At 39.8% G+C, this 17,217-nt stretch overlaps 1 protein-coding gene across 3 annotated transcripts in view; it reads left to right on the top strand.

Annotated features, from left to right (window-relative positions):
* The window catches only part of LOC126378841 (double-stranded RNA-specific editase Adar), a 62,123-nt gene that overhangs the window by 11,181 nt on the left and 33,725 nt on the right, over window positions 1-17,217 (top strand). For 2 of the 3 annotated variants that reach the window (XM_050027282.1, XM_050027280.1), the window contains 8 exons: window positions 1,123-1,266; window positions 8,496-8,667; window positions 9,525-9,611; window positions 10,525-10,689; window positions 11,716-11,793; window positions 13,403-13,535; window positions 14,984-15,095; window positions 16,931-17,017. In XM_050027282.1, coding sequence (XP_049883239.1) covers window positions 1,123-1,266; window positions 8,496-8,667; window positions 9,525-9,611; window positions 10,525-10,689; window positions 11,716-11,793; window positions 13,403-13,535; window positions 14,984-15,095; window positions 16,931-17,017 — 978 coding nt within the window. The remainder of the gene's footprint in view (window positions 1-1,122; window positions 1,267-8,495; window positions 8,668-9,524; window positions 9,612-10,524; window positions 10,690-11,715; window positions 11,794-13,402; window positions 13,536-14,983; window positions 15,096-16,930; window positions 17,018-17,217) is intronic. The other variant, XM_050027281.1, reaches the window with a different exon arrangement.

Below are 17,217 nucleotides of genomic sequence, written 5' to 3'. Positions count from 1 at the left end.
ACGGCTTAACGTAGCTTCCGAAGCACGGTTCGTCTTACTTTCGGACAATCAGGTGATCAGCCTGTACTGTCCTAACCAAACTAGCGACCACAAAGTGATTTATGTGATATGTCCCCATCGGATTTCACTCGCTAACGCTCTAACCACTAGACCACAGAGGCTGTTATTGCTGTATGTTATTTATTTTGCATGTAGGTAAATTAAAATTCAAAAATATCTTTATTCAGTAGGTAACGTAGTTGGGTTGTTCTTCTTTTTTATCGACAATGATCTGTCCTTCGTTCTGCTTCTGATAAGTTATGTTTTAGAATTTTATTTCATGTTTTGATTGTCCAAAAATATAGTTATCTTATTATACTCAAAATACAAGCAAAATACTAATCGGTTCCTCAATTAGTTATTAACGTAGCTTGATCGTTTTTCACAAAATTATGTGACAGAGTGGTAAATTGAAATGCTGTCTCCGATGAAAAGGGCCACTCTGTCACAATATTTTTTGGAATGCGCCTGCAAAGAAAAGTATGTTACCAAGATAAAGAGAACCACTAAATAGTCCTCTACAGACACATCTTTATATGATGTTTTGAAATATTTATTGCCGTTATAATTTTAAAGATGTTAAATCCGATAAATCGAGAAAATGTCTTTTTATTGTCGATAAAAAAGAAGAACGACCCAGTTACACTTTGAATCGTCAATTTTTACATAACGAACGTCTCATCCGCCTAAAACTACTGCAGCTTCTCACAACCTGTATAGCCGGAGAGAAGCTTCAAGAAAAACCTCTATTTATGTGTATTTATGTGTTTGTCCTGGAGGAGCTCGGTGGCGCAGCGGTTAACGCGCTCGGTCTGCGATTGTTGAAGTTAAGCAACTTTCGCAAAGGCCGGTCATAGGATGGGTGACCACAAAAAAAAACTTTTCATCTCGAGCTCCTCCGTGCTTCGGAAGGCACGTTAAGCCGTTGGTCCCGGCTGCATTAGCAGTCGTTAATAACCGTCAATCCGCACTGGGCCCGCGTGATGGTTTAAGGCCCAATCTCCCTATCCATCCATAGGGAAGGCCCGTGCCCAGTAGTGGGGACGTTAATGGGCTGATGATGATGACGTTTGTCCCCCTCAGGCGCTGGCCAACGCAGCGGACGCGGTGCAGTCTGGCGGCAAGTCGCCGGTATCCGCCCTGAACGAGCTCGGGGTGCGCGTCACGTACGCGGTACTCCGCCAGGGGGGCCCCGCGCACTGCCCCTCATTCACCGTCTCAGTCACTGTAAGTACTACCCACTTTAGAACCCTGTCGCACTATCACATTTGACATTTAATGAGACTTACGGTTAAATTTGTCAAAAAAGTTAATGTGACATGGTTTCAAAGTGTACCTATACATATAAGTACTCGTTACCGGATTCCACGCGCCATGACAGTTCAAACCACACGAGCGTAAATTCAAAATGCACAGGTAACATCGTAACGAAAACTAACATTTTTAAACCTACTCACGTACAAACACCGGGTGAGAGCCTTCAGCGCTCCCCATTTGTCCGGCCAAGTAGTTAATGCCATCTGCGGCAAATCTACAATAAGTCACGTCAAAAAAAAAAAAAATCACGTACAAACACAAAACTAAAAAATAAAAATAAAATACTTTATTCAATTGGTAACATAGTTATAACTAGCGATCCGCCCCGACTACGCTCGGGTGCAATGCTGAGGAATGCGACATCACATTAAAAACCTCAAAAATAACAGTACTTTTCCACTATTTAATGGATGTTATTATACACATAAACCTTCCTCTTGAGTCACTATATCTATTAAAAAAAAACCGCATCAAAATCCGTTGCGTAGTTTTAAAGATTTAAGCGTACATAGGGATATAGGGACAGAAAAAGCGACTTTGTTTTGTACTATGTAGTGATTACACTTTAAATCTTATTTTTTACATAAATGCAGGTTGTTATTGACACCGCACCGAGTACTGACGGGGATGATTCAGCTCATGATTCTGAGTCGATATCAAGTGGATTTATTTTCAGTACGACAACGGTATAATGAATAAACACCATAACACAATTACATATTAGTCACGTTGAACGAACTAAGAACGATCACAAAGGTATTAGGATAAAATATGAATAACAAAATACAAAAACAACACTCCGGTCTAGTTGTTAAAGTGTACGACCACGCGCGGCGGGGAAAGGTCCCTCATTGGCCGTGCAATAGGGTAGGCGGAAGATTTGAACTGCCACACCATGTAATATCGCTCTTAAATAAATACTCAATAATGGGGAATGGTTTTTTTTTTGTTTTGGTTTTCCCCGAAGGGTAAGGCAAAGGGAACTATGCCCATACAGCCATGTCTGACGTATTTTTTTTCTTGATGATTAATGAAATGATGAAAGGTGATGATGATGAAACCTAAGCCCCCACCCTCGAAGTAGACTCCTACTCCGAACCCCAAACGAATTAACTCAAAAGTCCGCATAAACTTTTGAGTTATGAAGCGGCTTCCCGGCACGAAGCGAAAATAGGCAGATACACTTTGTTTATTGAATACTCCAATATAATAACACTCGCGAATGTCTTCCGACTAACTTAATGCGATCATTAACCACAAAACACCACTTCGTATTAATTATTTAGATTACTCAATGAAGAAAGCAACTGTCCCGTTCCCGTTTCCCGCCGAAAAGCCAATGGGGAATGGATGAAAAAATTGTGACAGCCCATGGCGGGAAAAAAAAAAACGATTTAATTTTTTATAACTATTTGACGCAACCGAAAAATCTGAAACATTTTTATTTTCATTTTTATTCTTATTCATAGAAAAATATTCAAGTACTTTTAATTATTTCATCCATTCCCCATTACTCATAAAAATATATGGTCATACGCACGCAAGCACGCGTACGGACATCCACACGCACGCAAGTACATGCAAATAATACACTACAGTAATAAAAATAAAATATGTGAATAAAAATATATAGTTTATAAGCGCCTTTTTTCTTACTAACAATAATATGGAGTACAATCTGAAATAAATGTAATAATAATAAATAATAAAAATTCACATGTTTTATGTGAACCAACAACAAGGCTGTATACGAAAAGGCTGTTGCCTGTCACATAAAGCGTTGAAAATGAAACAAAACGTTACTATTTGTTTTGGTTTTGGCTTTTCGGCGGGAAACGGGAACGGGACAGTTGCTTTCTTCATTGAGTAATCTAAATAATTAATACGAAGTGGTGTTTTGTGGTTAATGATCGCATTAAGTTAGTCGGAAGACATTCGCGAGTGTTATTATATTGGAGTATTCAATAAACAAAGTGTATCTGCCTATTTTCGCTTAGTGCCGGGAAGCCGCTTCATAACTCAAAAGTTTATGCGGACTTTTGAGTTAATTCGTTTGGGGTTCGGAGTAGGAGTCTACTCCGAGGGTGGGGGCTTAGGTTTCATCATCATCACCTTTCATCATTTCATTAATCATCAAGAAAAAAAATACGTCAGACATGGCTGTATGGGCATAGTTCCCTTTGCCTTACCCTTCGGAGAAAACCAAAACAAAAAAAAAATTGTTTTGGTTTTGCCGCCAAGAAAAATCCCCTTTAATGTCAGTTTTTACCAACCAACTTCTTTCAATAAGTCGATTCATTATAATCTTTATTCCGTTGATAAAACAGATAAACTTATAAATATAGCATCACTCATAAATAAATTGTTGTAATAGTATTTTGTGTGTTCGTCTGTCGTGGTTATTGTGCACGGAATTTATTTCAAAAGAATTTTTTTATTTCTTTTAATACGTGGTTTGTTTGAGACCAAAATAGTGAAATAAATTTAAAAGTTTAGTATATGTACGCGTTTCATAGTTGTTAATTTGTTTTCGCTATTGAAATACAAATGATGTCACTTCATTTGTACATAGGTTATGTGAGCTACGGTGGTAGCTAATGAATATGAAATGGACTGTATAACTAAATGAAATGAAGGAATAACAGATACTTAGCTTTGAGAATTATTTAATATATTTTCACCAGTCACCAAAAAGCAAACGACAAGAAGTAAAACAAAATCCACATACAAAACGTCAAAAAAGAATAAATATAAAAAACATAATAATATAAAAAGATTACAAAACCTACGAAGAGTTCGCAACAGGTTACATATAGAAACTACTTAGTGATATACTTTTTGTAACCATTTAAAAAAAAATGAAATTGAATTCCGATATAGAGAATGGGGGACTTTCCAGGACACATTCCTCAAACAAAATGTAGATGGCGCTGTATAACTCTTACGTTAGCTATTTTCTCATAATTATTCAATAATATAATGCAATGGCAGAGACATATATTAAAAATAATTATTTCTTGATATTTTGATCATCATCATCATCCCATTAACGCCCCCACTGCTGGGGCACGGGCCTTCCCTATGGATGGATAGGGAGATCGGGCCTTAAACCACCACACGGGCCCAGTGCGGATTGATGGTTATTAACGACTGCTAATGCAGCTGGGTCCAACGGCTTAACGTGCCTTCCGAAGCACGGAGGAGCTCGAGATGAAAACTTTTTTTGTGGTCACCCATCCTATGACCAGCCTTTGCGAAAGTTGCGTAACTTCAACAATCGCAGACCGAGCGCGTTAACCGCTGCGCCACCGAGCTCCTCAAATTTTGATCAGATAACCGCCTAGGAGGAACAACAAGAGTCGTTATTTATGTCCAAAAACGAAGATGAAAGATGCATTATGTCTCTTATCTGTGATGTTAGAAGGTTAAGAGAAGGCAACATTGTACAGTCATGAGTAATATCATGTACCCACTTTAGAACCCTGTCGCACTATCATATTTGACATTTAATCTTCTTCTATCTCTTCTAACACTTATTTATTATTTATTTATGGATCACTTACGACTTAACGTGCCTTCCGAAGCATGGATCATCTTACTTTTTGGACAATCAGGTTTAAATAAAAAAATGTAATAATTTTATTTACTCATTGCTGGGGTAGGTACATAATTACTCAAAAATATAATATAATGGCTGAGCTATAATAAACAAAAATGTTGCTTAACATTTGGATCAGACTTGTAAAATCCTCAAAAAAAAAATGGCACTGTATGGTAGTGATGTAACGAATATTCGCATTCGCATTCGCATTCGCGAATATCCGCAAATTTTTGAATATTCGCATTCGCATTCGCATTCGCAAAATTTATGCGAATACTTAGCGAATGTTTTAGCGAAAGTTCATCTTGAGCTACATAAGAGTGGTGAAAATGTGTCGCTTTCTTTTTACATTTGTTAATGGCTGCAATGATTGATTCTTGTGACTTAAGCCCTTCTTTAACAACAAGTTGGATTTGGTGCGATGAACAATCAATGTTTTTAATGCTCAATAAAGAAATACCTTTTTTCATGTTATTGCCACCATCTCTTACAATACATAATACGTTTTCTTTGGGAATTCCCCACGATGACAACATAGTTTCTAACTTTGCCGCTATATTTTCTCCTGTATGTCGCCCAATACAATCATTTTTCGTTCAAAATTATTGGTAATTCCGTGACAAGTGAAACTTATACGAAACGTCAAACCTATCAAACATTTTAAGCGCGCTTTTTTGACATTTTAAAATATTCGCATTCGTATTCGCATTCGCGAATGTTGAAGATAATTATTCGCAATCGCATTCGCATTCGCGAATGTGAAAAATCCAACATTCGTTACATCACTACTGTATGGTTACAAGTACTGTATGTAACTGTATATAATGTATGTTTATACATTTTGAAACCATATCACATTAACTTTTTTGACAAATTTAACCGTAAGTTTTATGTAAGTTTTATGTTCTCCTCCTCCGTGGATCTCTGTGGTCCAGTGGTTGAGCGTTGGGCTCACGATTCGGAGGTCTCGGGTTCGAATCCCGGTGGGGACATATCACAAAAATCAGTTTCTGATCCCTAGTTTGGTTAGGACATTACAGGATCACGTAATTGTCCGAAAGTAAGATGTTCCGTGCTTCGTAAGGCACGTTACGCCGTTGGTCCTGATTACTTACTGATGTAAGTATGTAGTCGTTACATGAGCCATGTCAGGGGCCTTTGGCGGCTCAATAATAACGCTGACACCAGTGTTGATGACGCTGGTATTCCACCTCACAACGCACACGATAAGAAGAAGATTTAATTAAATTAAATTTAATTAGAGGATAACTGTTATTGGCTATGGTTTAGTAAGTAAAATTGTAAAACAAGTAGTTTAAGCTGTTAATAAAAATAAATAAATAAAATAAATAATAATAATAATAATCATTTATTTCGGACTCATCCACATTGATTAATCAACTAACTAACTTTTAACTATCATGTAGGAGTTACTACAAGGAAAATGAAGTCAAATTACATTTCAGCCGTTAAAACATGCCGTTGGTAAGGTCTTTATTAAATAAACAAATTAATCAGAATAAACCGTTTCACAAGATGAGTGCTCGGACTGTAACTGACAAGGACCTACTTGAGAAGCATCCAATTTGCATCCTGAACGAGCTGTTTGTAGGTTTTGTGTTTACGGATTATTGTAAAGTTGGTCCGGAACATAGATCTGTCTTCGGAGCCCGGATTCAGGTGAGACATAAAAAATACATACAGTTATGAGCAATATCATGTACTCACTTTAGGACTCTGTCGCACTAACATATTTGACGTTTAATGAGACTTACGGTTTAATTTGTCAAAATAGTTAATGTGACATGGTTTCAAAGTGTATATATGTTAGTACCGGTGATGTGCCGGATCGTTAAAAATGTATATCCGCGGATACGGATCTGAATACGGATATTTAGTGTAAAGATCCGCGGATACGGATACGGATCTTTATTTTCTTAACAAAAAAAGATTAAAGTTTTATTTATTTCATTGTTATAAAAGTGATATTTTATCTTGCTTTCATTATAAAGATCTATCTATCTAAATGTTTGCAATATAAAGGTGCCAAATATTTGATTTTAAGAAATAAAAACAATCTGAATGGAATTTTATAGTTTTTTATTTAATGATTCTACTGAATCACCTGAAAAAGATCCGTAAAAGATCCGCGTGAAAAGTAACGGATACGGATACGGATTTTTCTTTTATCTCGGATATCCGCGGATACGGATACGCATATTCGGAACATTACTAATTAGTACATACGCTTGACCGTACATAAACTCACGCCTATTTCCCACCAGGGTAAACAGACTGGAAACAGAGACAGTGATTCTCAGTTAATATCAAGTACCTCGATACCGACCCCGCCGGCGTGGTCGATGATTTCCCTCAATCAGCGCTTATTGCTATCCACCGGCTTCCGTGGTCCAGTGGTTGAGCGTTGGGCTGACGATCCGGTTCAATTTGTCAAAAAAGTGAATGTGACATGGTACCATAGTGTATCTAGACACGCGGCAGCGTGTCAAGCCAAGTTCAAGAAACAGAACTGGCGAGCCGCACCGTGTGTAAATATTACACGAACCATTTGGAGCCACTTTTGACCCCCTCATAAATCAAAAACTATTTCACATAACATAATAATTCGAACATAATAATTCGTTGGTAGGTTTATAAAAACTAGCCAAGACAGACCTTAGGCTACAATACATTATCTTATGTTATAAGAAGACATGATATGTTATACTGTTGCTTATAAATAAATTTCAGGAATGACCATTGAACTTGGCACACATTTAGATCTCACTTCTTTTGTCGTTGAAGTCAACAACCAAGGCAAATATTGAACTTGGCTGCCATTTCACATTTATGTTTTGATTGGATATAAGGTCGACAAGAATCAGTCCGACGTAGACCGTAGATAGCTCTGACGCATCTTTTTTGTAACATAAAAGCTTTGTTACTATCGGGAGAGTCTCCACAGATGACAATACCATATCGTAGCAAAGAACTGACATATCCATGGTAAGCGACAAGAGCAGAATGAACTGTAACAACTTCACGTATTCTTCTTAACGGGAATACAAAGCTACTCAACTTCGAGCAAAGATGCGATATGTGATCTTTCCAGTTACAGTGGCTATCTAAATTTACTCCCAAAAATTTTGTACTTGGCCCATAATTGGGTCGTGTACTAGGTTCAAGATAAATTATGAAATTCCGATTATTAAATAAAGACCGATCTAAAACTAATGAAAAACATTTTCTTTTTTGTATTTAACTTATTTACAAATTTTAATCAAGAAAAACATAATAATAAGTCCGACATTTTATCACGTTTTTCTATGACGTCACAGTGTGCTTTTTTCATAGAAACTCCATAGTAATTTCGTGTTTTGACGTTTAGTAAAAAGTAACTGATTTGATTAATTGGAAGCTAGCCTATTAATGACTTGACCTTCAAAGTTAACTATTAGATCTATAATATTGAACTTGGCTCTCATTTCACATTTATGTTTTTGATTGGACACATATTAATGGTCGTGACCGTCGGCAGGTGGCGGACATGTCGTTCGAGGGCTGGGGCCACAGCAAGCGCGAGGCCCGCGCCGCGGCGGCCCGCGCCTGCCTGGCCGCGCTGCTGGCGCGCGCCGGCCGCGTGCTGCCGCCCGCCGCGCGCCCCGCCGGCGCGGCCCACGACTTCACCAGCGACGAGCCGCACAACGCCGGTATGCCTACCTTTTCATCCCAGGACATATCACAAAAATCCCATTGCGATCCCTAGTTTGGTTAGGACATTACAGGTTGACCACCTGAGGGGTTAAAATGGCCACATCGAAGCAATTCATTTAAGAAAGCAATATTGCAATTTGAAAAGTAAGTGCGCAATGCAAACAAATGTCAAATAGCAATATTGCTTTTTTAGATGAATTGCTTCGATGTGGCAATTTTAACCCCCTAGAGACTTGACCATGATCTTAAGGGCAGTCTCAGCTGAGACTCGTTTATTAATATCACCCTTAATCAAGATAAAGGTATTTTTTTTTAAATTATTTATTTTAAACAGTTATTATTTTAGGTACAGTCAGTTATTTTAGGTACTTACAGTTAGGAGCCGTGGTAGCCCAGTTGGTAGAACGCTTGCCTCTCGAATCTAGCACAGGCCTAAACCAATGACTTGTCCGAAAGTAAGACGATCCGTGCTTCGGCACGTTAAGTCGTTGGTCCCGGTGACTTACTGATGTAAGTGCGTTGTCGTTACATGAGCCATGTCATGGGCCTTTGGCGGCTCAATAATAACCCTAACACCAGGGTTTTACCCATAGATTTACTACTAATATAGATTGAACGTCAGCGCTCAAAAGTGGGACGCAAAGTTACTGTTAATATAGCGACGTTGACAGTACTTTACCTCAATGCGCGATTAGGCGCCGAACTGGCAACACGGGGAAGTGCGTGGTAAAAACTTGCAAAAATAGAAGCTCAAAGCGAAAAAGGAAGGATGGAACGGTAGTGGTAATTCAATGATTTTCCCTAAATAGTAGCATGTGAAATGCTCTTAATTTAGTGATCTGTTGATTTTCAGTTTCAGACTTCCAATGTTTAGAAGCCAAGAAGATATCGTCTTCGCCGAAGATTGTTAAACAGGACACCCCTGCTACCACCGGCCCTTGTAAGTTAGTTTTTTGCACATAACATCACGCCGAAGCCACCCCCTTCTATATCTTCTGCCGAAGGTTGTCTGGAAGAGATCGCTTATCTAAAGCAGTCATACTAACCTCACATAAAGAATAACAAGTTGATGTGAAATGTGACGTCTTTGATAAATATTTCATTCAGGAAAACATCGTGAGGAAACCCACGTTCCCGGGTTGGAAGGTCATACAATCGCTTCTGTAAAAACCGGACCTGTCAAATCTTCAGGTTAGGTAAGCGGACTCTGTGAGAAACGGGGTAATGCTAGGGAGGTGATGTCTTTGATAAATATTTCACTCCAAAATTCAAAAATATTTTTCAAAATTGGCTTACAAAGTTAGCGCTTTTTGCACGTCAAAAATTTAATTACATATTGGCCCCGATTCCTGCAGACACCGCCTAATTTTATTTTAAGTTATATCCGTCATTTTCATATCCGTCGAAAAGGAAAGGGACGGAAGATTCACAGCTCTTAATTTTAGGAAGAATGAGTAAATGAATGAATAACCCGGGCGAATCAAAAAGGTACGTCGCTGGTATGCAATCCGTTTGACATGCTGTCTACTTAACTGTGTTGGGTTATTGACGGATGTAAAATTTTTAGACGGTTGGTTTAGATTTGTGCTTAAAATTGACGTGTGTTCCATAAATTTTATGCTTGTCGATTACCCGTCCCTTTCCTTTTCGGCGGATAAGAAAATGACAGATATAACTTAAAATAAAATTAGATGGTATTTACAGGAATTAGCACCATTATGTAACTAGCTGTAAAACTACCACATCGGAATCTGTAACGCTGAGGGTAAGACGTGGCCAGAAAACCTCCCAGCACAGGGCCCTAGTCCTACTGCTTCATGTTTTCCTTTCTTTTTCTTTTTTTTTAAATTCAGCTTCCCCATTGCCGTCGCCCGCCCCGTCTCCGTCTGCAGCGCTATTCGGCAGCGCCCCCGGGGTAACCACACACAAGAGCCCCATCAACCTGCTGTACGAGAATTATCCCGGACTCTCCTTCACCTGTACCTTTGGCGACGGCTCACCTTTGGACTCTACACAGGGTATGTTATATACCATTAAACTCCTCCATACGATACATCACCCGTAATTTATTTATAAAAAAAGGTAGAAAATAGAAAATATTTATTTAAAAAAAAAAGAGATTTACAAAAGTAATCTGTTACAAAAATTGGTTTTATGAGGTAGGTTCAGAAAATCTACATGTAGACAGATAAAACAGCGGACCCTGCACTAAGCATAAGCCTGTATCCCAAGGACCCGAAAAAAACGATTTAACATTGTTTGATTTTGTTCGGACTTATCCAGAAGCAACAGATGAAACATTTTAAAGGTACAAAAAAAACTGGTATGTGCAAAAATATAATATGAATTCCCATACTAACTAGCGCCATCTATCACAGAGTGGCGGGTTACCATTAGGAATTCCCTCCATTCAATGACAGATGGCGCTGCTCGTAATTCCGCTACTCGCGGCTAGGTGGCGCTATATGTCACACAGCAGGGAAAAATGGAGAAATCAAATAATTATACATCTATAATTATGCTGTCTTGTGACAATAGTATTTATGCTGACGTATGAGGGAGTTCAAATGTATAATAACCTACCTTCGCATATTAAAAAATGTAATTTCTTTAACGCTTTTAAAAAAAATTTGCTCGCTACATTTTGGAAAGATAGTTTAAACCCATTTGATATTTAATTTAATAGTAAGATAGTGACAGTGAGTGAAATGGCATTTATTTTTGGTCTACTACGACTTATGTGAACGATGAAATTAATTTTATTTTTAACCTAGTTTATCCTTTTTCTCATGTAAGTGACTTTGTATTGTCTTAAGTGAGAATAAATAATCTTTAAACCTATTTATAAGTTAGGAGCAGTATGTGTGTGTGTGTGTGAGAGAGTGTGTGTGTTTCTGTGTGTTTCTGTTGGTAAAGGTACACCAACAGGTCCAACAGCTTATATAATAAAACATTAAATAAAATAAAAGTTACATCAGGAATTAGACTGTTACATACGATATAATATAGAGTAGATTCTGTAATAATACATTTGGATTTTACAGTAGCGCCGATGCAGCTCAGTCACAGCATGCGATTCAAGGTCGTTTGCCAGATCAAGGAGCAGAAGTTCGAGGGTTATGGTAAGTTGTAGTTGCTGCACCTGCTTGCTGTGTGCTTCTTTTATAAATGTCTGGCATTTTTTTTTAAATGAATAATATTTTTAGGGTCCGAAGTGGTAATAATTTAAAAAAAAAAACAAAACTAACAATCACACTTTTTATTTGAATTTAAATTTTAACATTCACTTAAATACAGAAAAAAAGAAACAAAAACAAAATAACCTCGCTTGAAAATACAATAGAAAAATATCGGACAGAAAATGGCTCACGTGACCTGGAACGTAGTCCTCTACCGATCCGTAGGCTTCGACGTCTCTCGAGCAAATGTCCGCCAAAGCGTCGTTGTCTTCTCACACACTTGTAGTGTGGGGGAAACCTGGGGCTTTCGCCCCTTAAGGTGGCATTCCTCGCCTTCCGCAACTACGGAAGGGTCCCTTGGTGTTGGCCCCGCCTTCGCGGTCTAGCCCACCGGGTGAGACCCCGTTGGGGGAGGCCCAGTGAGCCGCCTGCGTTTAGGCGCGGGCTGGTCTTCTTCGTTGTCGTCCTTGTTCAACTGCCCTGGTTCCCTCTTCCCGGGCGAGAGGAGGTCCCTCGGGTAGTGATGGGGGCGCTTCCTCCTCGGAGGAGGCGCGGTGGGGTTGTCCGCCAAACTGGCGCGCGATGCTTTTTATAGAAGTCGGAGGTGCTACGATCGATCAGTGGGGGGTTACGCTTATAATATATATCTCTCTCTACAAAGGATCACTTAATAACTAATGGGTACATTTAAGTTTTAAGAATAGTTTAAAATATGTTATTTTTATTAAGGTTAACGGCTTAACCTCCGTTAAGCCGTTGGTCCCGGTTACTACTTACTGATGTAAGTAAGTAGTCGTTAGAGTCATGTCAGGGGTCTTTGGCGGCTGAATAGTAAACCCTGACACCAGGGTTGATGAGTTGGTAATCCACCGCGGTTCTCTATTTTACTCATAAATTATATAATCATTTACCATGGCATACTGTTACTTGTCCTATTATTAGTTACGCATAGTATTAATTTGGCATAACTACTATAAGCATAATAATTAATGATCATAATGATATGTAAGCATAAAAACTATACTCTGAATAAGAAAAGTTTTGGCACAACTTTTAACATTTTCGAAACTTACTTTTCCTTGGTTGCATTTGGTTCATAATTGTGACTTTTTATATTTTTTGACACTATTTCATGCTGTTGGTCATCATTCAGTATACTTTTCGTATGTAAGATAAACATCCTGGCGGCGTAGGGCTGGCCCGAGGGCCACCCCCGCCGCACCCTAACCTACTGTTATGCCTTGTAGAAATTATGACAAAATACTATTATTGTAAAAAAGATTATATGCGAATCAAATTTATACCAACAAATATTAGTCCAAAAATAAGGTATACCTAACAATCCAGTATTCCTAGATGTTATTATGGGAAAGTACTATTATGCTAAAAAACGTTATGCAAAAAGGATTATGATAATTAAAATTATGACAAAAACATTATGCATTTTAAGAGAATCCCATCCACCGCACAACCCACACGATAGAAGAAGAAGTATATGATGTGGTTGTACTTTAATAAATAAATAAATGAATAATCAACAATTTGTCCCCAGGGTCAAGCAAGAAGCTAGCCAAACTAGCGGCAGCGAGATCAGCTCTCGCAGTACTGGAGGAAGGTACTCCTGAGGCCACTAGCAACGCGCCGCAAGGTTTCCAAACGCAGACACTAGCTGATCACATCGGCAAGTGAGTATACTAGTACACAAATTGCATAACTGTCCCCTTCTGGACCAGATCTGTTCCCTTCTGGACCAGAACAGTTCCCTTCTGGACCGGGATTGCTCCCTTCTGGATCAGGACTGCCCCCCTATTGAACCAGATCTGTTCCCTTCTGGACCAGTTCTGCCCCCTTTTGGACCAGAACAGCTCCCTTCTGGATCAGGATTGCCCCCTATTGAACCAGATCTGTTCCCTTCTGGACCAGTTCTGCCCCTTTTTGGACCAGAACAGCTCCCTTCTGGATCAGGACTGCCCCCCTATTGAATATACTAGTACACAAATTGCATAACTGTCCCCTTCTGGGCCAGATCTGTTCCCTTCTGGACCAGAACAGTTCCCTTCTGGACCGGGATTGCTCCCTTCTGGATCAGGACTGCCCCCCTATTTAACCAGATCTGTTCCCTTCTGGACCAGTTCTGCCCCCTTTTGGACCAGAACAGCTCCCTTCTGGATCAGGATTGCCCCCTATTGAACCAGATCTGTTCTCTTCTAGACCAGAGCTGCCCCCTTTTGGACCAGAACAGCTCCCTTCTGGATCAGGACTGCCCCCTATTGAACCAGATCTGTTCTCTTCTGGACCACAACAGTTCCCTTCTGGACCGGGACTGCTACCTTCTGGACCAGAATAGGTTCATTCTGCAACAGATGTACCCCCTTTTGGACAAGAGCTACTCACTTCTGGACCAGTACGAATCCCTTGTGGACCAGAGGTGCTCCCTTCTGGATCAGATCTGGCCCCTTTTTGACCAGGGCAGTTCCCTTCTGAACAGGGAATGCCGCCTTCTGGACCAGGTTTGCCCCCATGTAGAAAATTAATGTAGAAGTAATTGTAAATGTATTGTTTATAGTTTTTGAGATAAGGAACCTTTACATATTTTACCTTTTTTGGCAATATTGCGGGCAGAATCACCTGATTGTCCGAAAAAGTAAGATGATTCAGTGCTTCGTTCGGAAGGCAAACTGTTTAGGCAAGGTTATGCCGTTTGTTCCCGGCCCGCAGTGGAGCAGCGTGATGGAGTATGCTCCATATCCCGTCCGGTTGATTGAGGGGAGGCCTGTGCCCAGCAGTGGGACGTATATAGGCTGTTTATGTTGTGTGAGCTATCTTCTTCTATCGTGTGGGTTGTGAGGTGACTTACCAACCCCATCAACCCTGGAGTCAGGGTTATTATTGAGCCGCCAAAGGCCCCTGACATGGCTCGTGTATCGATCACTCACTTACATCAGTAAGTAGTAACCGGGACCAACGGCTTAACGTGCCTTCCGAAGCACGGATCATCTTTTGGACAATCAGGTGATCAGCCTGTAATGTCCTAACCGAACTAGGGATCACAAAAAGTTCGAACCCGGTACCTCCGGATCGTGAGTCCAATTCTCAACCAGTGGACCTTTAAAACGAAGGTATTATTTTGTAGGTTGGTGAACGAGAAATTCAATGAGTTGATGAAGGGAGACCTGGTTCATTCCAAGAGGAAGGTTCTGGCCGGTATTGTGATGACTGTCAACAACAGGACAGAGAGCGCCAAGGTATGAGTTTAAACCATTTATCGGTGCTAATTCCTGCAGACGCCATCTAATTTTATTTTAAGTTATACCTGTCATTTTCTCATACGTTGAAAAAGAAAGGGACGGGTAATCGACAGGCATAAAATTTCTGTCAATTTTTGTCGCATGCACCCTGAGCGGTGGGCACGGATCGTCACGCATTGGGTGCCTCATGACGGGTACAGGCTTCGTGGTAGACCTCGGAAGAGATGGCGTGACGACTTGGACGCTTGCCGGAGGGACTGGCTGGTACGCACAGGACCGCGAAAAATGGAAAGAGGAAGGGGAGGCCTTTGCCCAGCAGTGGGATCTTGTAGGCTAGATTGGATTAGACGTCAAATTTAAGCAGAAATCTAAAACAACCGTCTAAAAATCGGCCAATAACCCGAGAGAATTAAGTAGACAGCACGTCAAACGGATTTCATACCAGGGAGATGCCTATTTGATTCGCCCGGGTTATTCATTCATTTTAAAATTAACTTGTTGACAATCATCCGTCCCTTTCCTTTTCGGCGGATAAGAAAATGACGGGTATAACTTGAAATAAAATTAGGAGGTGTCTGCAGGAATCGGGGCCATTATTTATAAATGTACGGTCACGGGCATTAATATGTATACACTTTGGTACCATGTCACATTAACTTTTTTGACAAATTGAACTGTAAGTCTCACTAAATGTCAAATATGTTAGTGCGACAGAGTCCTAAAGTGGGTACATTATATTGCTCATGACTGTACAATCAAAGAACAAAAGTGCAGTCACTGAACCCAGCGAATTATTTGTAAATAGTGGTGAAATTATGAACCATTAGTTGTCATAATTATAAAATTTATGTTTTTGTAGGTGTTTTTGGTCTATTACAGAAACGACATGTAACCAAGAGGTATTAAGTGCAACCAGTTAATTTATTACTTTGCAAGAAACTGATTGGACTTTTGCGCCTTATCGTACATACACAGTTTATCTAATGCGTTGTATGACTAGAAAACATTATACAGGGTGTTAGTGACATGATTCTGAGTTATCAAGTGGAATTTTCCGTCGCAAAATTTATGATATTTTGTAATTATTTTTAGTAAATAGTAAGTGATTAATCGTTACATGAGCCATGTCAGGGGCCTTTGGCGGCTCAATCATAACCCTGACACCAGGGTTGATGAGGCTGGTATTCCACCTCACAACCCACACGATAAGAAGATTATTTTCAGTTCTATACTTTTGCCACCAACGGCTTAACGTGCCCTCCGAAACACGGAATCATCTTACTTTTTCGGACAATTAGGTGATTCAAGCCTGAAAAGTCCTTACCAAACAAAGGACAGTCTCACAAAGTGAATTCGACAATGTCCCCATCGGGAATCGAACCCGGACCTCCAGTCCGTGAGCCTAACGCTCTAACCACTAGACCACGGAGGCTGATTGAGGGGAGGCCTGTGCCCAGCAGTGGGACGTATATAGGCTGTTTGTGTTTATGTTATGTTACTTTTGCGACGGAAAATTCCACTTGATATCAACTCAGAATCATGGTCTGAATCATCCCTAAAAGTTTTCGTTACGATGTCACTAACACCCTGTAAATCTGTAATGTTGCAAATGTGTGTGTAAACTGTCATCATCATCAATTTAAGAGCCACGCTCTTGTCGGTGTAGCATTTTCCATTCCAGTCTATCAAAGGCCAATTCCTTGACTTCCCTATAAGACACGACGTTAACCTTTTCTTTAATCTGTTCCATGTAAGCTCTTCTTGGTCTTCCCCTTCCTCTCTTTCCTTCTATGATGTTTTTAATGAATTCGTAAACTGTAAATTTTGTACAGGTTATAACGGTAACCACGGGGACAAAATGCGTCTCCGGTGAGCACATGTCCGTTAGAGGGCGGGCAGTCAACGATTGTCATGCTGAAGTAAGTTATTATCACTCTCATCCTCCTAGCATTATCCCGTTTCACAGGGTCCGCTTACCAAACCTCAACCTGGACCTGGACCTGTCAAAAGATTTGACAGGTCCAGTTTTTTGGGAGTTGGCGGGAAAAAAATGTATGAAAAAATCTAAACTGCATAAGTTAGATGCTTGAAATTTGATATGCACTCCCACACACACAAA

The sequence above is a fragment of the Pectinophora gossypiella genome, chromosome 27, assembly GCF_024362695.1.
Source record: "Pectinophora gossypiella chromosome 27, ilPecGoss1.1, whole genome shotgun sequence".
NCBI lineage: Eukaryota > Metazoa > Arthropoda > Insecta > Lepidoptera > Gelechiidae > Pectinophora > Pectinophora gossypiella.
Note: the sequence above shows the minus strand (reverse complement) of the source record. Positions and strands in the feature narration are given on the sequence as shown.